At 43.6% G+C, this 21627-nt stretch overlaps 1 protein-coding gene across 8 annotated transcripts in view; it reads left to right on the top strand.

Moving 5' to 3' along the window:
* The first annotated feature begins 1341 nt into the window (after nucleotides 1–1341).
* LOC111849745 (lethal(3)malignant brain tumor-like protein 4) overlaps nucleotides 1342–21627 on the top strand; it is a 51939-nt gene continuing 31653 nt past the window's right edge. For 2 of the 8 annotated variants that reach the window (XM_023822897.2, XM_023822893.2), the window contains exons 1-13: nucleotides 1342–1431; nucleotides 6981–7174; nucleotides 8005–8094; nucleotides 8174–8228; nucleotides 8328–8416; nucleotides 9247–9351; nucleotides 9533–9668; nucleotides 10249–10340; nucleotides 10749–10900; nucleotides 11742–11818; nucleotides 16595–16680; nucleotides 17590–17700; nucleotides 19508–19622. In XM_023822897.2, coding sequence (XP_023678665.1) covers nucleotides 7157–7174; nucleotides 8005–8094; nucleotides 8174–8228; nucleotides 8328–8416; nucleotides 9247–9351; nucleotides 9533–9668; nucleotides 10249–10340; nucleotides 10749–10900; nucleotides 11742–11818; nucleotides 16595–16680; nucleotides 17590–17700; nucleotides 19508–19622 — 1126 coding nt within the window. In that variant the 5' untranslated portion in view covers nucleotides 1342–1431; nucleotides 6981–7156. Of the gene's footprint in view, nucleotides 1505–1849; nucleotides 1973–6980; nucleotides 7175–8004; nucleotides 8095–8173; nucleotides 8229–8327; nucleotides 8417–9246; nucleotides 9352–9532; nucleotides 9669–10248; nucleotides 10341–10748; nucleotides 10901–11741; nucleotides 11819–16594; nucleotides 16681–17589; nucleotides 17701–19507; nucleotides 19623–21627 lie in introns of those variants that run through there. The other 6 variants (XM_023822901.2, XM_023822899.2, XM_023822900.2 and 3 more) reach the window with 6 other exon arrangements.

Here is a 21627-nt window from a genome sequence, read left to right as displayed (position 1 = left end):
GTATTTTGGTAATAGGTTTTGCTTCTTATTGAATGATGTTGACATAGAATGCTGTGAGAAAAAAGCACAGTGCAAAATTGCACCACATCGATTCTGCCAGTTGGATAGATGAGATTGTGTATAGCTATACCCATTTATAATGACCTCCTTAAGGGTAACCCTTTATACATACATTTAGGTTTACATATAAATTCCCTATGACTATAAATCAAGGATAGGCCTACTTAGAGGACTTAAAAGCAATAAGCAAACAAATAAATAAATCCATACATCTTCCACCTGGTTCTCTGGCACTGGGTCACAGGAAGCTGGGATTCTATCCCAGGAGGCATTGGGCACAGTCAAGCGGGCAGTCTGGGTAGGATGCAGGGACATTGTGGAATACACACACAGGATGGGTGATTTAGAGGGAGGTTTGGAGCTACAGTGATACAAACAGTCATCATATCCACAATATCAACAACAATAGAGACAGTCTGCTTCCTTGTGTATTTACTTTGTTTTAGTGATTTAAGTGACTTCTCATCACAAAGGATGTAGATATATCAGAAGATAAAGGGCATGTTAAATGACTGAGTCACTCACAGAAGATCATACAGAGGAAAAAAGCTGCCTGATGACAAGCACTTGGGACTCTGTCTGTCCTTATTGGGCTGCCTCGCAGTATACTGGATCACTGGGCAGTAGCAGGCCTGACTAGAGACACTTGGGGTACAGGACCAATTATCCCCTATTATAAACACAGTTCTTTGCAAGATCTGAGCAGCTGTGCTTGTTAAAGAAACTCAGACGTCATAATTTATTAATAAAGCCATGTGCAGCCACCTGTTTCTTGTAGAATGGTTTGGGCAGCAATGCACTCAGATCTTCAGTAGGATGTGGGAAGCTTATTTTTATAGACGTTAATTAACGTAGATGGTGATTAAACGATTGGGATGCTGTTTTGATTATTCTCTCGTTTTAGTTATTGCAATCATTCATTTACTGTTTGTTTGTCTGTTTAATTACATCGTGGAGTATATTATAACGCAACTGCCGGTTTTCCAGAACATATACAGAGCGTTGCTTTGCATTATGGAGCAGCAGTAGGGTAGCGGATTCAAACGCAAAGAGAGTGAGGCAACCACGCTACCTACTGTTACTATGTTCATTTATAAAAAATGTAAAAAAAATCACATATCTGTTTCAATTCGTAGTATGTCATACATAGAGAGAGCTGTAGTAAAAGAACAGCATCCTAACAGCTTGGCAGGTACCTGTCTTTGAGCCTTTTGTTTGACTCTCAGTTACCCCACCTGTTCGGCTGAAAAGGCGCGCTCTGATGCTCCTACGCTCCGGCAGGGGGCAGTGCCCGAGCATGCGCAGAGCCGCACATAGGGAACCTCCGCTTCTCCTGTGACAGCGCTGAGGGGCAGAAGGACCGCCGTGTGGGTAAGAAATTAATAACATTACATACAACATCAGCAGCGACAGCGGCACTGCCACCGCTACGCCTTATTTACAGGTGCGGTGACTCCCAGAAAAACAAACAAACACACAGGCTGCGGCCGTATTTCGGGAGCGATCCGAAAAGCGGCCGATCCTATTCAAATCCGGTTTGAGATGATCTTTTTTTTTTCATTTTCTTGTTGGGGTAGGATAAAACTAGGTGGTGGTCGCCGAAATGCAGCCAAAGTGAGACAGTGAGTGCGGTATGGTTATGTTATACGGCGATAGGGAGCCCTGTGTAAACAGTGTAAACAGAAAGTGCGTCTTGTCGGGCTCTCTGCTCTCGGAAATGTTTCCTCTGTCTTCAGTCGCACTGCCACATTTGTGACTGATCTCCACTCTTCCTTCAGGTGTCCTCCCCGTCTTTTAACACTTTGAGCAGTTTGAAGTGGCAAAGCACATGAAGTACAGTAGACTTTCTTCCCCTCTCTGTCAGGTTTTCACCCCTGTCGTGGACATTTGTTTTCCCGTAGATGCTTGTGAGGTCAGATACTTCTCTATTATTGACATATTTGTTTCATGTTGTTTAGTTGGAAAGCCTTCGCCATTTTGGTCTGAATTGGTTTTCTGTAACAAATCCGTGTTTGTTTCCTTAATGTAGCGTAATGTGTGCTCAGAAACAGCAACAGCCATTTATTTAGACATTTCAGCAGCGTATTTGTTTTATTGTCAGCGATTCGCTTTAGTCCAAACACTGTAACTTGTTGTAGTAACAGCAGTGTTGAAAATGCAGCCGTCCAGTGACTTAATATTTATGTGGTCCTTTTACACCAAGAGCTATTCTTATTCTTTTCTGGTAACTTGAGAAAATAAATGATTATGGTGCTTATTCAGGGGGCAAGAATTAAGTTCTTTTGACAAGTCATAAAACACCTATTAAACGTCCCTAGATGTCAATTCGTGTGCATTATAAAAATTATTTTGGTGACTAGTTGACTAACATACAGATATGAGTTTTCTTCAGGTTTGAATCTGTTCAGTTTGTAGAATTACTTGAATATTTTCATCATTATATTTGTGATTGGTAACAGCAATTCCAGCACTAGTATTTTTGGTGTCTGTCCTCACACAGTGTTGTTTTGTGAAATTAGGTGATCCAGAGGTTTATTAATAATAAATGTAGCGTTCATTGATTGTAAAGTGATTTATAGACATTTGGTTGCATCTGACCCTGGTAACAGGTCTGGATTTCTGACCCGTTTTTGTGGATTTCACCTTCCACAACGATGCTGGTTGCTGTGCTCTTGAGAAAGGGACTTAACCTGTACTTGTGTAAATTAAAGTTAAAAAATGTAAGGTATTAATGTGACAGCAGAGAAAATACAGTTTAAACAGAGCATATTTCTACACGAGGATGCTGGCTTTCTCTCAAGGACAGTCTTGGAGAGTCACTGTAAATGTACTATTTTTGTTCAAAAAGTGTCGTCTTGTATGCTTAAACCAGGACAAAAATGTTTGCCTGTTGGGCATGTAATAAAATATTTATGCTGAACCGCGTTGTTCAAAACACAAAGGGAAAATGCTTGATGCATTTATGTATTTAACTTTAATGATATATATTAACCTTTAAATGTTAAGATTAATCTAGCAGTTTGCCGTTGGTTTTTACTGTGGCTTGAATGTGTGAAGCTCACACGTATACATAGGCCTAGTTTTCGTTCCCGAAACGAATGCATAATTCCCTGCAATAGAACTCGTGCATTTATCCATCCACTACTTTCGTTTATAAACGAATGTCAAATAAAACCAAAATTCCTAAACTGACACTTGGTATGAGGAAAACGTTTGATAGCTTTTAAAACTATTTGTAGTAATACAATGTCGTGGAACCTGGATGCATTGTGCCATTTGAGAACATGAATGTCGAAACTTAAAGTATTGAAATTTATGTGACGTTCTTTATTTTCTTCAGACACCTATCCTTGGCCTCTCTTACGTTTCAATTTTAAATCCCTTTATTCTCTTAGATTCTGTTCAGTTTTCCCCAGATTAAAGCCCTGTGCTCTCCGGTTGCGTTTCGTTTGTGCTTTACAAGTGTGGTTGCTTAATTACACCTGTCTTTCCTGTAAAGAGGGAGGGAGAGTGAGGGGTTTGTAACTGTATTGTTTGGATGAGTTTACATGAGGGGTGGGCAGTCTTATCCATAAAGGGCCAGTTTGTATGCAGGTTTTTGGGATAACCTTTAGGTCAGCTGTTCAAACCCAGGTGTGAGGACTCTTCAGCCAATCAGTCCTCTAATTAGTAATCTAATTAGGAAGTTGGAGTGAAAACCCACATACACAGCAGCCCTTTCTGGGTATCATTGCCCACCCATGGTTTACACGCTTGGAATACTGGCGCACATTAAAATGGAATACATTTTCAAAGGCCTCTTAAAGTACATATTCAGTGTGCTAAATTTTGAAGGAATTTTGTCAGAGGAAGTAGTAGGCAGCAGTTCGGAGAGGGACACTTACAAATGTTTTGAAAAGTCATTGCAAATGTGAGCTAACTGTTTAAAATAAATTGTCACAGACAGAAAACTCTGCAGGAAACGACAACATATCCGCAATCCATGACCTTCGGGTTTTAAATACCCTACAGTGCAGTACATGGATGTATTATTTGTTCTGTTTATGGATGGTGTTGTGGCTTGATTGTGCCCTCATTAGTGGCTTTAGTGGATACATGCCGGACAGGAGGTGCCAACCCAGCGACATGGGTGTGGAGAGACACTGGGACAGATCTGTTAGGCAGCCTGTGTTTTGATGGGACGCATTTCTATAAGACCCCTTGACTGTCTCTGCTGTTAATATCTAGTCTGTTGGTGACTGGAGGTGTTGACACTTCCTCTAGTTTGATGATAAGCTTTTTTTTTTCTTCGTGGCCACTCAGCTCACATTCGGGATCTACTCAAGGGGCTTCTGCACGCTGTTGATGAACGTCAGCCTCTCTCATGGTCAGTGCACTTTGGTTCGAAAGGTACAGTTATAGAAATACACATTTAAAAGAACCTGGAGGATTAATAGTGATTTGGGATTAACGGCTGTGATTTAACGTTCTAATGATCCCACTTTCGTTTTTGGTGATGTGTCTGGAAATCGGTGCTCGCTTGTGGCTTTCGGGATGCCCCATCACTGTGGTATGAGATGGGTCTCAGCGCTTGGTTCCGGAATGTTCCGGCAGGCAGCCCCTTACGTGCTGGCCCTCTCCGGCCCCGTCTTGTAGAGGATGGGAATGGATGTCACTTCCCTGACATCGAGCCTGACGCTAATTTGTTAGTGTTCTCTCGCATATCTTACACTCCCATTTTATCTTTCTGTTTTTTTTTTCTCCTTCCATTTATAGATGTAAGTAATATCACGCAGGGTAATTCGCTGATTTATTTATTCTAGTACAGACATGATGCAGTGGCATACTACATGGTAACCAAGGAAACTGGAATTTCCCCGTATTGGTGCGGCACAGTCGCTCACAGACGCGTCTGGTGATACTTTGTTAATGGGTCACCGGCTTGTTTAGCCTGCCGTATTAAGCCGAATGCCTTAGTGTATAATGTAACACCGAAAAATGCTTTTGTACATGTGGCATTGTGAGCATGCTAGCAGTCATGAGTGTTTAATATTGCTGTCATTGGTGTTTTGTAAGTAAATAGTTTTTTTTATACATGAAAGTCAAATCCAAATGGAAAGTGTCGATTGTAGGGGACAGATATTTCTTGACCACCATCTTGTCATCGATTGATCTTCAAATGCGGTTGACCCACCAATCCGCTGTCTTTCATGTCCTTTGCACTTCTGCTCTCGTTCAGTTGACCCAAGGCTGACAGCTCTTCATATGAGCAAGATGTTTTCAACTGAATGAAATGTCATATTCGAATGCAAAAATGAAGCGACAGCCCCCGAATAGCTGTCACAAGTTGTTGCAATAATAATTCACGCCAGCTTCTCTGTGAAATGGCTGGTTTCCTCTGGAGCTCTATATCCCTTTAGAGGGTTTTCTGTAACATGCTGTTCTGTCCTTCACCAGTAACCTCTATGGTCTTACACTAATGCCACAGTGTTTTTAATCAACCATGAGGAATCAACCATTAAATTGCTACCTTTAAATGTAGGATTATCAGGTCACAAGTCACCTGGTCATTGTATTAATGTCTTTTATGTTTTTTTAAGTATTTGTTTTGGAGTATTTGTATACAAACAGTAGTTTTCTGGCTCCTGACAAAGAATTTAGTCATAGCTGCTGACACATTTCTGTTGATTGAATGTATGAATCAGGAGAACAGCTGAATGTTTTCAGGCCTTGGGATGGATGGAGGTGGACCTGGGGTCTGTATCACAAAGCAGGATTTCTTGCATAGCTGGCTAGCTTGTCAGATTTAAGTTTAATTAAATGGACTTTATCCTCATTCACTCACATTTAGCTCACACTACCTTAAATCTGACAAGTTATCTGGCAAAGCAAGAAATCCTGCTTTGTGATACAGGCCCCTGGCTCAAAGTCACTTTGTTGTTGCCGTTATTGTTATTTTTATTGTAGGTACTGAATTGCTTTTACTTTCGCTTTATCAGTGGGAGCCTGCCTTCCATTTTGTTATAATAAAGAATAAGCTGAACTTGTCATAAGCTTCGCTCGGTGCCTAAAGGAATTCATCACCCGTATTTTTTTTTCCATACATGTTGAATTATGTGTTAGAGTGCAACATCCATCTACTGAGACCACACGTTTTCGGTGGAAACGCAGCAAGACCCTCAATTGCGATAAACTCTGACTGTTGTACTTACCATATATTGTATTTTTTATATATATACATATATAAAACCATAAAGCTGTTATCACTTTGCAGACTATGATTTTTTTCTTTTTTTTCTCCTAAAAAATCTCAGAAAATAGTTTCGGCTCATACCAAACAAGAAAATGTCAGAAATATGTCTTTGCTTTGGGCTTCATTCTGAAATATTTTGTTGTGGTGAAACTTGTTATAGTGCTTGCTTCAGAGGGAAAATTATGTTCTAAAAGTTTAAAGCCATATAAATGTGTGTTTTACTCTCTCCTTAGTCATATTTTCATAGGGGTGATTCTAGGCATTGTTGGGTGGTGTTTTGTGTCGATATAGAGTCTTGATGTCCTGTTCTCATTGACCATTTGACACTTGGGTGAATGCTGGTGTATTATTTGGGGACGCGGGTCTGCGGTAGCTGTTTACCGGGAAAGCCGTGATGATGTCATCCGAGGTGTTGCCCAGGCCTGCATTTGCTGGCCCCCATCCGACCCTCTGATGCTGATTTGCTGAAGTGGTACAGCCATGTGAAGCCATTGGTGTTCAGGCAGACGATTGATGTTTCTGGCGAAAAGTGTATAGCAGACTGATTAAGCTACTCAACAATTAGCTTTGAGTAAATATCCTGCATTGCCTTAGAAATCTATTATTATATATGGTGTATATACTCGCTGTTTGCTGCATTTTATGTGTGTGTTTTAATCAGCTTCCTCTTTCAATCTCTGCCCTACAGAACAGGGACCCAGCCTGAGAGTCTAACAAGCAACGATGTAATTGACATGGAGGCAGGACAGCGGAGTCCCTCGTAGACTGAAGCGGTTGAGTCGAGCCAGGGTGAGGTGTGTGACTAACGGCTCTCCTGCTGTCGCTCCTGACTGGGAACTAACAGATGTGATCACATTCCGCACCATGGGGAAGCTAAGAACGGTTAGTGGGAAGGCTTATGAGCCAAGCAGTCCTTCAGATGGGACTAATCTCTGTTATTTCAGGCTGGCTGTGGTCCCTCTACACCTTTAGAGACGACGCGGCCTTCAGTGTGGGTTCCCCCCAGAAACGACGCCTAAAAATACTGCTGTCGTGTAAACACATCAGTTTAAGAAGTAAAGCCAATCTTGACTAAATGGGGAGGCAGTCGTCATGGGTGATCGTATGGCCAGCTTTCAGATACAGGTAGAGCAAAAAGGTTAGAAGGTTTCTGTTCAGGCTTTTTGTACCATTAGTCAGGAGTTCCAAGGGATGAAACAACATGGAACTGGTAGCTGCTGTGCTGAAGATTTAGCTTGAGAAAGGAAGGATATTAGTTTGGGGAAAGAAAGTAAGTTTACAAGGTCTGACTTTTTAGGTTAAGTTGGATTTTTGTGTTTTTATTGGTGCAGTGAGACACGTTTCAGTGTGGGTGGATACAAACAGGAAAATAACTGAAATGTTACACCAGAAATAAAAACATTCCACATTATCAATGTTTCTTTGTTGGCTTCTTTCTATGAAACAAAGCATAGTGTAATTTTCATTTAAATAATAACAGAGAAATGGTTTTTATTACATTAAATATAGTTTTGGGTATAATTTTCCGATTTGTATTAAAAGTAGAGATATTTATATGTACTTGTTTTCATTTTTCTGTTCCAAATAACTTGATCCCTATGAGTCACACAGCCGGAAAGAAAAAGGTAAAAGACGGAGGAAGAGGTGACATTATGCTGCGTGTGACGCATATTTGGCAGCACGTTTCTGATCGCTGCTTTGGTCCATGGTAGGAACTGCCAAAGATGCAGGGAGACGAACGGAAGAAGAAGAGGCTGGCCGTGACTCCCAGAGGAGGTGCCCTGGATGAGTACTACCTCAGAGTAAGTGTCTTTGGACGTGTTTCGCTTTGGGCTCTGATCGCACCCGCTGAAGGTGCCCCATAACCCCACTGCCTTACAGGAACGGCGGAAAGAAGACGAGGTCAAGATGAAGAGCAAAGTGTCTGCTTCCAGCGGTGAGCTTTTCTGCCGATGCTCCTCCTCTGCTACTTGCTAGTGAGTGGATTGCTTGTTGTGTACATTTGTTAAGCCCCCCCCCCCCCCGCCAATCGCAGCAGTGAATACCAAGAAGAAGCTGTGGTCTTGGGATCAGTACCTGGAGGAGGAGAAGGCGGCTATGGCCCCAGTGAGGCTTTTCACAGAGGTATGAGACAGTGGTGATCTTACGGGGAGCGATGGAGGTTGATAGAGGATAACGATGTTGGACAAGGGTGTAACTTTGGTTTGAACATTGAGGAAGGAGGAGACATGATTATTGGGGGGTTGAATTAGCTGGTTTTGATTATTTGTGGGGTGGGGGGGGGGTTACAATCTTCCCGTAATTTACGCCCATGATGTTGACAGTTTGTTCAATGTTTTAGCTTCATTGTTCATCCTTTGGTTTGTAGTGCAGTGTACTGGTCTTCAAAGGCTCCTCATTTGAATGCGTATTAATGTTCTTAGACAGCAGTATTAATTTCCCAAATTGTTGTCAGAGAAATATCGGCCAAAATGCTCCATTAGTTTGAGAGCCCTTTTATAAGTCATCAAGATGTGTGACTTGACGACTCTTAGCATGAATGGAGAGAGTATTTTTTTCATGTAGACAAGGTGCTAACATGGGAAGGGCTTTGAGGCCGCCGTGCATCTGGTTATCCAGGGGACACATACCGGGTGCATCTCACACCTGTTACCCGTGATTCACTCCATCTCCTCGTGTGCTTATCAGTTTTTCAGGGTATTTTTTGCCTTCTCTGACAAGATTTGATGAGACATCTGTTCTCTCAAAGTAAAAAAAAAAAAAAAAAAAAAGCCGTTTCTATAGTAACCGGCCGGCTCGAAGGCCTTCGGAGTAGTGCCACCATCTAAAAAAAAAAAAAAACACAAACGTTGACATTGTTGGCATTCTTATCCATGGTTGCTGGGGTTTCCCTTTTTGATCGGGGTTAGAATTTTATCCTCCAAGCTGACATGGCTGTTCTTTGTCTCCTTTAGGAACAGTCCCTTCCACAGAATCGAAATGGCTTCAAGGCAGGGATGCGTCTCGAAGGAATAGACCCTCTCCACCCCTCCATGTTCTGTGTCCTGTCTGTGGCAGAGGTGGGTGAACCGCCAGCTCATCTGTTCAGCCATCCTTTCCCAGAAGCCTCTGTAAAATGCTTGAGTCTTCATAAACGCCTGGCCTTTCACTTCCTCCTTTCACTTTAAAATCTGGGAAGTCTGGTCATTTGCCCATCTTCTTAAAAGAAACGCCTCTGTTTATGCTGTATTCATCTGGAAGGTCATTGGCTATCGGTTGCGGCTCCACTTTGACGGGTACCCAGAGTGCTATGACTTCTGGGTAAACGCCGATTCCCCTGACATTCGGCCTGCGGGGTGGTGTGAGACGACGGGACGGAAGCTTCATCCTCCAAAAGGTCAGCCCCATGCCCTCATCTTCTCGGACTCCTTCATACCATGCCTTTCTTCATATTATTATTACTATTACCAACTCTTGCCAACTTGGAATGGTAGAACAGCAGTTCCTAGCCCAATCGTTCAGTGATTTCCGGCACTGAGGGCAGTCTTCATGTTCCGTTTGGTGCTGGCTCTCATGTATAAATACGCCGCATGTTTAAACATGCAGTCGCTGTGAAGAACCCTCCACCAAGCTGTCCTATGACAACTTTCTCCCGCATTTCCGTAGAGTCGTGTGATATTAGCTCAAGCTCGTCCCCTGTGGGTACATTTCTATTGTCATATTTCATTACATTTCTCATATCTGGCCAAATCTGAATTACAGAGAAAAATTAATCTTTACTTTAATGCTTACTTAGTGAGATGAGGATTCTCACGACGTGAAACCTTCCTTTTCGATGTGACCTGAACTCTCTCTCTTACCGTTCGTACTCTGAGTAAATGAGCTTTGAACCTATTTCAAGCCATTGACATTAAAGATGTGCAAACGGTTATATTTCTTCCTGACCTTCGTGGTTTGTGAGCCTTGTGCTCTTTCAGGTTCTAAAGACGAGGAATTCTCCTGGGAACAATACGAGCAGACGTGCGACATTCTGGTGGCACCGAAGACTCTCTTCAAAAAACAAACCCCTGTAAGTTCTGGGACGGAGGTGGAATGCAAAATTCTTTGTGTTGCAGAAATAATTTTGATAAGGAGATATGATGTAAAGCGGTGGTGCACAACTCAGGAAACGCAGAATTCCGTGGTCAGTAAGTCACGGCTCAAATGCGCAGTGAAAGTTGTTGACGGAGTAATTTTTTTTTTCTTTGTTAATTTCACCATGCACTCCACAACCCACTTTTGGGATGCGATCCACCAGCTTAGGAACACTAGTGTAGAGCCCCCCTTTTGGCTGGTTTCATTACTGTTGTTTGGGTCTCAGTTCCAACCGCTGGTCTCACTGTTACACAGAAAGACTGTACTGACTGTAAGAAGTGTGTGTGGTATGAGGAGCACCATCTTCCTTAACTGGAACGTGTCTCATGCATTTTGGTCACAGATTGAGAGTATCTCCAGCTTCCAAGTGAGTATGAAGCTGGAAGCGGTGGACAGGAAGAACCCCTGTCTGGTGTGCGTGGCCTCCGTCGCTGACGTCATAGACCATCGCTTCCTGGTTCACTTTGACAACTGGGATGACACTTACGACTACTGGTGAGTTGGCAGCTGTATGGTCGCGGCATTAGCACATGACTAATAGGGTGGTGAGCATAAGTAGTGAAAAAAGTTCATGATTTGTGCCCTTATTGGCTTGTGTGAAGAGTTCATGGCAAGGCGCAGGGATAAGAGAAGTGGCCAGGCGGCCCTGTGGGTGGCACCGTGGTCTCTTGGCTTCAGGTGCAGTTTCCGCTCTGGCATTTTGTGTGCATGCGGCCCCTATATTCTGGTCTCCTCCCACGCTCCAATGGAATGTGGTTTAGGAGACATCAGCATCTCTGTTTTGCCATCAGTGTGTGTTCACGTGCACTCTGTGGTGACCAGGCGTGCCTTTAAGGGTGGTTCCTGTGCTTCCAGGAATATGCCTCAGGTTTGCTCTGGATAAGTTCTGCAAAACACCTCAGTGTTGATTTTGTGATATATTTAAATAAACAGTCATCCTCTCCAACCAGTGAACAGCATGGTTTGGTTGGATATTGAACATTAGATATGTTCACATTTAGAGCCCTGAAATGAGTGTTCTGTTGGGAGGTGAAATTGAATTTACGTGACTAAATTACATCCTTTAATTAGAAAATGTTGATTAAAGCATGCCTCTTTTATATCTGTAATCATCTGGAGGATCATCTGGAATTTACCTGACGCTGCAAAGAGAAAAAACTCCGTAAAGCGGAGAGAATGTCTGAAGCAGGAAGTAGCTGTGAGGGCGTCTCTAGCGTCTGCCTGGATTCTTTCACATGAATGCTTTTAGTTGCCATGGCGCTGCAGGTGTCGTCACGGTGACATTGTGATGTAACGCCTCATCTGTCGCAGTATTAACATACCCTGTTCGTTTCAGGTGTGACCCCAGCAGTCCACATGTCCACCCCGTCGGGTGGTGCCAGGAACGTGGCCGACCTCTCACGGCACCTCAGGGTGAGTAACACATCACGCACCTTCACTTAAAGGAAGCGCCAAATCAAAAAACTCAACAGGTGGGGGCGTGGCTGAAATATCCACCCGTATCAGGCTGATGCAGGTCATCCAGGAGAGGTTCAAAAATACAGTGGTACCTCAGTTCTCGAACTCATTAGAACTCTAATTTCTTAAAAGTCGAACCAACCAGTTTGAAAAAAAAATGACCTAGAGCTCGATCTGAATCTCAGAAGTCAGACCGTGAACACCGACCTAAGATAACTTGTACGCGTGGGGAAATGAGTCACGCGGCATGTCTCTCAGCGGAAACAAAGGGTAACGCTTCAGTCTCAGCCTCGCATTCGCTGTGATAGCATCGTACATGTTTACACAAGCTGAATACATATATTTAGACAGTAAAAATACATTTAGACAATGATAGACAGTAACAGTAATTATTATTATATAATAAAATACATTTAAAAATAAAGATTTCTTATTCATTATTTTAATATTAATAATAAACCATTAATATGTTTAATTATAATAATATTGTCGTGCCGAGCGGGGACAGAATGGAGACAAAGGCGCAGACTTCAGGGTATCAGGGAATATGGGGTTTAATTACAGGTAAGGCAGGCAAAAGGCAGACGGACAATATAATGACCAGACTGGGGAAACAAACTGAAACATAGACGAAATACAGAGGACTAATGACAAGAACCAGAAACAGCTGATCACACGGGGATTCCACACGGGGTTAACGAGGGGGCGTGGCACACGGAAGGAACGGACGATCGGGGCAGGATTCATTGTTTGGATGCATTTACAAATTACTGTTTTGATAAATGTACTTAGATGTGTTTAGTACAGTATATGTATTCTTGATTTATCCGGTTCATTTTGTGTTTAAATGCTTAAAAAACATATTTAGGTGTCATTTTTTGGGGCCAGGAACCAATTATTTATTATTTATTATGGGGAAAATTCGATCACAACTCAAACTTTTTAGGTTCCGGAGTTCTGAACAGATTAAATTAGAGTTCTGAGGTACCACTGTAAATAAAAAAATCCCATATGCAGTGTCATCACTCTTAACTTTGCCTGCATATCCCTTAAAAAATACAAATGTGCGAAGGTGTTTGTCCTTTGAGCTTCATGAGCGACAGAGTGCTTCCCGTGTGCTGGGTTCCTGCTTTGCGGTGTGGTTTGGGTTGAGCGGCCCGGGCATGGTGAGTGTGATAGCTGGGTCATACGTGTTGCACAAAAAAGGAAGTACTGAAATGACCTTCCTATTTTGGTCACTGCCTGCGTTCTGATTGGCTGTCCCCCGTATCTGACTGATCCTGTTGTTAAATGCCTTCAATATGCACCAGCCCCCACAGACTCTGGGAAGGAAAGTAATGGTTATTCACTGACATTTGCCGAAGCCAACTGATGTTTTGTTTTGGGGGGGGGTTGCAGCTCTGTTTTACCTTTCTGATTTCCACATTGTCAATTGTAACCAGAACTACAATGCATCGTCTGCTCCGGCCAACAGAAACTCATGCCCTATATTTGTCCGCAGTTTAACTGCGCAGCCTCACAGCTCTGCCAGCGAGGTAGCATGTGCAGGTAGCTGTGGTCGATTGGGTGACCCCCCCCCCCCCCCCCCCCCATTGTTGAGGCTCCAGGGCTGTGCTTGAGGAATCCAGGTCGGTCCCACCCCCCCCCCCCCCCCCCAATGCCCCGTGCATAGTGGCGTACAAATATATAGAGTGACACCCCCCCGGTTTGAGATTCCCCCGAGTTACCTCCACAAGCCAGTCTGCTGTTACCCCCTCGCTTCCAAAAGCATGTGCAGCTTCTGAAATTAATTCTGCATTGCTGTCATTACATGCAGCTACTTTGCAGTGAGGAAGCAGAACATGTATTACTATGTGTAATCGGAGCTTCTCAGATAGTGCACACTGATGTCGCATGTGGACTGACTGTCGCAGATGGACTGAAGGTTGGAAGGGAGATGGACATCTCACTGGTGCCTAAGCAGCAGCAGAGCAAACTTCTCAAAAGAGTCCGCAGAAGACAAACAAGAAAACTACACATATTGAGAGTTGAAACAAGCAAACCTTCATAGACATAATTTGTTAACTTAATGCATTCTGACTCACCGGTTTCACTTTGTTCTCTTGATTCTGGGAACAGATGGTTTACAGGTGTACTATCTTTATGTCATAATTCATTACACAGAGTCTTCTTTCTGTTTGCTGGGCTCTTGTGTGACGGTTCACAAGGCCTTGATAGTGTTCTGCACTGGGCACGCTGATTAGTGTCAGCACCTAACCCCAAACTCTTCCTCTGCCAGATTTTATACCACCACATATTTATTCCTATTATATAAATGCAAGCTTCATTCACAGTGCTGGTGCCCAGGTATCACATTTCAGCGTCTCTGCAGCAAGTCAAAGTGCATTGGGTATGATGGAGAAAGCCTGGCCTCTCACTACAACACACCTCATATAAAAAGTTATATATAAAGTCAGTCTGTGGCTGGGAGATGGGACGGGGTTTCCTGTGAGCTTGTTTGTGGTAAGACAGCAACACGTTCACTTGGTATGTTACTTGGGTTACACACTTATCTCAAGGGTGCCAGTAAAATTTTCCTGTCTCATACTCCCGTGGATCAGTTTGCCGTTCAGCGATTGGGGTTTCTCCTGGATCCGGGAGGCCTGCACTGCTGATTCTGCTTGTGTTGCTTCATGCAGACGCGTGACTGGAATCTCCCCCATCTGACGGAGCTTCATCCTTTACCCCTGAGGGTGTACCGCCCCTTTAAACTTGTGTTTGGGGATGGGAATGATGCTGTCTTATAGATACTTTGCTCTGGAAAAGTGCTCCTTAATACACGTGAATTTGACCTGTATTTGGGGGAGAAAAGTCACATTTCTTCTAAAATATAAGGTTATCAATTTATTTAACATTGTGTATTTACACAGTGTGTGTGTAATTACGCTCTTACTGGGATTGCTTTTCCATGCCAAAGAATTCCTTATCGCCACGAGCCTTGTCTAATGAACTGTTTCAGCAAACGGAGAATGGTCGGGAGTCCTTATCGCGAGCAGCTGTGTGCAGTGGGTGGTTCTGGCATGATTAGCAGCCCCCGCTAGCATGTTAGCAGCCTGGCAGTCCTAAGATAATACTTAACTACTTGCCTTATTTACAATTTAAAAATCTACACTGCACCCGTCCTAATTTAAAGCTGTGTTTGTTTGTTTCGTCCCCTGTATGATAAGTTGCATTGTTCTGAGGAAGAACAAAAAAGACCTGAGGAGCATCAGGGCTGTTCATAGTCTGAGTGCCCCTGGAAGCTGAATGGAGACCGCCTTCCTCTGATTCAACAAGGCGATCGCTGCACGCAGGTGTTACTCAACCTCCCCAGAATGTTCGTGGTTTGCTTTCAGAGCAGTGGAGTGGATTCCAGCCGGCTACCACAGACGGTGGTGGGAAGTGGCTGTAAACGGAAATGTATGCTGTAAAAATAGAAGTGTCTAGGCTGTGAAGAATGGACGCAACTCTGCTGAACGTTCCATTCATCTCCAAAGGGCGTCTTGTCTAGAATGGAGATTTCGTGGCTAACGCTAATCTTAGTGCCTTTGGAGCTAATGCTAATCTTAGCGCGGTTGGGGCAGCGGACCACAGCTGACTGTTCTCTGCTGCAAAAACGTTGGTCCCTCCTGTGCAATGCAATTTATAGCTTAACTGATCCCCCTTAATTAAAGACATGGTTTCCTTCAAGGGCCTTTAAAGTCTAGTGTAGACCACACATTCAGAGCTTTAACTGCACTTGGCATCTGTCATATGTTAAAAGCCAAAACAAATTTGCTGTCAAATCCACTGTAAAATGTAAAGTACTAGTTCTTGATTGATGTTCTAGATTGATTTTTAGTCAAAATTTGAAATTTTCAGGGTGGGTACAGAATTGCCAAAAAGCCAGAAAGGACCCCCATAAAATAATCAATGGCATGGTGCTTGATCAAGATTCATCTGTGATTTTGGACAGCCTGTTAGGTAATATGCCAGTGTTTGTAGAAGTGTATGGTTTTAGAGGACGGTAATGGTGAATCCAAGTACCGATCCGGGTTGGAAGGTGAGCAGAATTGTGTGGTTGCTGGAAGGAACAGAGATTTTAAGAATTTGACTCTAGTGGCAGTTGGTGGACCTGAAGAGCAAGAGATGACTGTTTTGGTGTGTGGGACTCGCTGTGCTGTTGGACAAGACCTTCTCTGTGTGCACTGTAGGTTTTATTACCTTCTGCCAGGTTTCATTCATTCCCGCTTTTCGGTCGGTCAGCACACCATACGGCTGTGTGCCTGTATGGCCATCGCTGTGACCCCTTCAGTTGAAGGTCATGTGCAGGATCTGTGGTCAGGGTCAAGCAATGACATTCGTGTCAGCAGCCATCCTTGTGCATCTGAGTGACACCGTTACACTCTGCGATGCCTGAGAATAAAGTTTCTGCATGAATATTTCCCAGTACCCAATACGAATTTTACAATCACTCTATGTGTATAAAATACTTAAGCACCGCAATAAATAACATGGGAGTGTAGTGATTAAATTACATATATATAGTAGAATGAGCTTCCTAGGATGTTTCGTTTATCGTTTGTTTAAATAAGAATTGTAAGAATGTTTATTATAAACATTATTATATAAAGTAATTCAATGTTTTTTAATCTAGTGGAAGGCACTTGTCATTTAGATATCGTGTTCTTTAATCCAATGGAAGGCACTTAGCTTTCGGATGTCGCGTTCCAGGATATCCCAGCCCGGAAACGTTCCGGTGGGAGGAATACTTGGAAGACACTGGTGGCACTGCTGTTCCAAGTCACGCATTTTCTTTGGTGAGTACTATCTACATAAAAGCAGACTGGAAGTTTCATTTAGAGAGTCCTGTCTATTGATCATAAACCAGGTTCATTTACAGGTTTCCACCTCTATCTGAAAGTAGAGCATTCAAATAAAGCTTCACGTAACCCCAAATGGCGTAAAATGAAAAAGCAATTACCATTAATTCACATGGTAAAAATATTTTGAGCTTTCTCAGACAGAAAAAAATTACCCATCAAATAACACGATACAGTAAAACCTAAAATGGCACTAATGTATAGTAAAAGCATTAATGATAAATACATATGGCCTATATAAAGTTGAAATAATGTATGTACAGTATATTTTCACTTACCAGTATCAATATAGTCATGTGTCTCTCAACGACATGGATATGTTCTAAGAAATGCATCGTTAGGTGCATTTATTGTCGTGCAAACTTCATAAAGTGTACTTAGTGGGACGCATTACTAAGTCTATGATGTCACAATAGCTACGACTTCGCTAGGCAATAGGGATTTTTCAGCTCCGTCACAATCATAAGGGACTACTATCATATATGTGGTCCACCTTTGACCGAAAAATTGTTTTGCGGCACATGACTGCATATCTATCATTGGCTCGCTGATACACAAATGTAAATGCTGTTTTCCCTCTTCTCCTTTTTTCGCAAAAGCAAAAATGCTTTTCAGACTTCTTTCGGTTAGCGAACGCAGGTGCCGGTGTAGGTCTTTAGTAAAAGCGTAAAGTGAATGTTCGTGGGGGGGGGGGGGGTTAGCTGTACAGATAGAAAATGTGCATAAGAATAGAAATCGTGGTGTGTAGACATGTGACTAAAAGTATGATGTCTGCAGTGAGGTTTAGTCCCAGCCTCTGCTGAGCCCTTTGTCACAGAAAGATGATTGATTAATGGGTCTTATCAGAGAGCCCCCCACAGGTTCCTGCAGAACATGAAGCTGGAGGCAGTGGACAAGCGCAACCCCATGCTGATACGGGTGGCCACGATCGTGGACGCGGAAGACTACAGGGTGAAGGTGAGGGCCGACCACGTCGGGTGCGAACGTGTCACAGGTGCTCGCGATGACCTCGCTTTAATCACAAATGTCCAAAGCAACACTCTGTCATTATCCATCTGCCATAAAGATGGCAATTCCGAGGTGCGAGGCCACGCCTTGAATGGTGCCTGCTTGACTGGCAATTAAATCGGAAGGGTGGCTTCTATCTGAATGTGGGATGGGATGAGAGGCAGGTGCTGAAAGCCAACAATAGGTGTTTCTGCTTAAATATGGCTTTCCCTAGAGCAGGGGTGGGGTGGTCAATCTTATCCGCAAAGGGCCGGTGTGTATGCGGGTTTTTACTGCAACTCCCTAGTTAGATTACTAATTAGAGGACTGATTGGCTGAAGAGTCCTCACACCTGGGTTTGAACAGCTGACCTACAGGTTATCCCAAATACCTGCATACGCGCCGACCCTTTGCGGATAAGATTGGCCACCCCTGCCCTAGAGCATCCAGTCCCTGTGCATCGGAGGATGATGCTGTGTGCAGCTTGATTCTCGTCTAGGATTCTCGGTCAGCAGCTTCCCCTCATGGCTGTCTTGGTAGTCTTAGAGTTCTTAATTATGATGTGTGTTGTAATAAATGAAGGGAATTGTTGTTGTTTTTAATGTGACGGCCATTCCTGGAGATGCGTTTGGAAACCCTGGAAGCTCTCCTGAGGCTCCTGATCCTGTCCTCTCGCGGTGGCTGGCTTCCCTTCACAGAGGAAGGCCAAACGTGACTGCAGCCAGAAGAGATTTTATGTCACTGCTTTGCCTTGACTGCAAGCAGAAAGACGTGAATATTCTGTAGGCGTGTGAAGTGATCTCGGCTTGATTAATTCCCTCTTGTTTGACCAAGTGGGACTGGCCTTCAGGGGAATTGTTCTAACTGGATTTACATATTGATATGGGATTTATTGATTCGCTCTCCAACTTGCCAGTCGTCTTAATCCAGTGTTTTTCAAATCGGTCCTCAGAGACGCTAGACAGTCCATGTTTTTGCTCCCTCCCAGCTCCCTGCCAGACAGTCCATGTTTTTGCTCCTGACCAGAGGACTGGGTTGAGAGATGCTGTCTTAATCTGATCTGTGCTAGAATGGGATGGGGGCAGGGCAGCAGAGCGTTATTTTTGTGGAGGGAGGGCTTACAGCTGACTAGAGATCTTCTATGCGGGGCAGGACACCCCATCATCACCAGCCAGTGCTCTGGATCCTGGGCGTCATATGCCTGTATTTTGTCTTGCTTGTTGTACCTTGTCCAAAACCCTGCAGGTTCATCTGGCCTGTTTCCCGGAGTTCGAATACGGTGGAACTCAATGGCCGAGTGGCTCATTGTCCTGTAATCACTCAGCCAGCAAGTGCCATTCTAACGAATGATTGTGAATCATGCCATTTCCAGATGGGTTATTGTTATTGTGGATTGTGTTGCACTCATGTTTTATGCGGGCTGCCGTGTTACGACATCAGCAGAACAATGCCGCTGACTTCAAGATTGTATAAGGGTCATAACCAGCTATGCCAGTTAATGGATGTCTGCATTCTCATTTACATTCTTGTGTTAATATATCATTAGTTTTTTATCTTCCACATTTATGTGTGCCATGATGTGTTTAGGGGGAAAAAAATACATTCAGGTGTCTTTGGACGAGGCCCCGCAAGACCTGTTCCTGATTAATGTGTTTTTCTCAGGTTTAATATTTAATGTCAGACACTCCTTTCGCCCGCAGGTATGGGGAAGTGAGCTAACGATCTGAAAGACTCGTTCGCAGTCTTTTAACGAGTGTGTTGCCGTTTGCCCACGCAGGTCCACTTCGACGGCTGGCCTCCCAAGTTTGATTTCTGGGTGGATCCGGACCACCCAGATCTGCACCCTGCTGGGTGGTGTGCACGGACCGGCCACCCCTTGGAGACGCCCCCAAGTAAGCCTGCTGCCCCCGGCGTCTCTCCTCTGCACTTCTTTTTGCGTTTTCATTGGCTGGGTATTTTCCTGCTGTGTTCATCGCTGGTTTCCCAACGCCTGCCAGTTACCTTCACAGATGCTCCTGTGTCCAGCGTTTGACCAGCAGACATCAATAAATGTCACATAAAACACGGAGCTTTGCCCAGGGCCAGATTAAGAGTATTAAGCGCTCCTGGATAACGGCACACATGACGCCACGTCAGAAAGAAATGGAGCTGATTGGTGGCTGACGAAATTCAGAAATACACCTAACATAAGGAAATTATTACTTAGGTGCTTCAGTGAGTGCCATATTAAAAAAAAATATACATAAATATGTATTCATATTAACTATATTAGATTTTTAATTGTATTAACTTGCTATTAATGGGACTGGGGGGCAGACTTGTGGGAGGCTGTTCTGCTTCACACCCCCAGCCAAAATTCCCATATGGTAAAACCGGACCAAGGTTTGCCTGAGCAGAGACACCGAATGACCGCTTCCGTTCTCTCTCTCTAAAGGGAACACTATCCAAAATTATGTTTGATTTAATGAGTGGTGTTTTTAGTGAGAGACCTCCATCCATGACCTGTTACGACATCTGCAGGACTCAGGGCAGAAGGTCTGAGGAGCAGTGTCGGTGTTTACCAAGGTGATTATATTTACGTGTGTGCTGTGTGCACTGACTGAAACACAGTGACAAGGGATTTTTTTTTTTCCTGCTCCGGCGGTCTGGAGAAAATAGCTTGCGAGCATTATAAATGTAAGACAGTGAGCAGACAGATGGGGCTCCACTGGAATCTGACAGTGTTGCAGTTCATTGCATTAACATTGCATAGGTTTACCACACTCCTTTTAGTCTACAAGAACTCGCACGCCCCCTGTCTGTCATTTCAGGAACAATGTTTTGTGTCTCCGCTGAGTTTTAGCTTTTGCTGGTATTTTGTGACAAAATACATATTTAAAATTGTAGTTAAATATAGAAGCGGGGTGACTTTGCCATGCTTCCCGTCGTTTGCCCAACTCCCAGCTTGTCCGTCCTCTTGAAGAGGAGCTCCAGTAAACAGTGTCGGTGTCCACTGCTGCCCCCTGGTGTGTGGGCAGCGCTCTGTCCATCCGGGTCTGGAACCACCTGACGTGAATCACGAGTGTGGCTGTTGCGATGAAAAATATATGCTAATAAAGAATACAGAGTGGTTACCTTTAATAACGTAATTTCAACCCCAGGAAGAATGACTAAATTCCGCTTCTACTTAAAGGGGCCCTATTACATTTTTCCATTTTATCCCATTCCTACAGTATGTTGTATAACTTTATGTGCATATAAATGGTCTGCAAAGTTTTAAGGCCCAAAGTATGTGCCAAAGGAAGTAGCTCTCATCACAGAATCCACTCTTTTGCTTGAAACACCTCGTTGAAATTTCAGCCGTTATTTCCATGGCATGGTGAGGTCACACCGTAACGTGATCCTTATTGGCCACCTACTTGCAATCTTGGCACACCCTCAGACAATCCACAGCCTGCACAGCAACTACTAAGATGGAGGCCGGGAGTATTCTAGCCATGTGCTCTGCGTGGAGAAGTGCTTTATTATTTGTGGTGTTTAAAACAAACAAGGCAGATATTAGAAGCGTTAAAGTCCGGAGGTGGACTTATGATTACAAGCTGCAATGTTGTGGTCGCATTGCACTGTACGCGTCTGCTAACCGACTAGCAAAATTTCTAATACCCCCGATATTTTTGCGTCAGTAATGCCGAGAACCATATTTCGGCATGTAAACAACCGGACACTAATGAATTGTGCCTAAAAAGAAAGAACACAAAAGAGTTTGCCTAGAGAAAAGCATGCCAATTTACAGTCTAATCAATGTAAACCACCTTCAGTCCTAAACTTCAGATAATTTATCACTTTCAAGCAATACTTTGCTTTAGAAATCACCGTCAAATGCACGGTAGTTTTCACTTTAGTTTTGTGCAGTGTTGC

The sequence above is a fragment of the Paramormyrops kingsleyae genome, chromosome 4, assembly GCF_048594095.1.
Source record: "Paramormyrops kingsleyae isolate MSU_618 chromosome 4, PKINGS_0.4, whole genome shotgun sequence".
NCBI lineage: Eukaryota > Metazoa > Chordata > Actinopteri > Osteoglossiformes > Mormyridae > Paramormyrops > Paramormyrops kingsleyae.
Note: the sequence above shows the minus strand (reverse complement) of the source record. Positions and strands in the feature narration are given on the sequence as shown.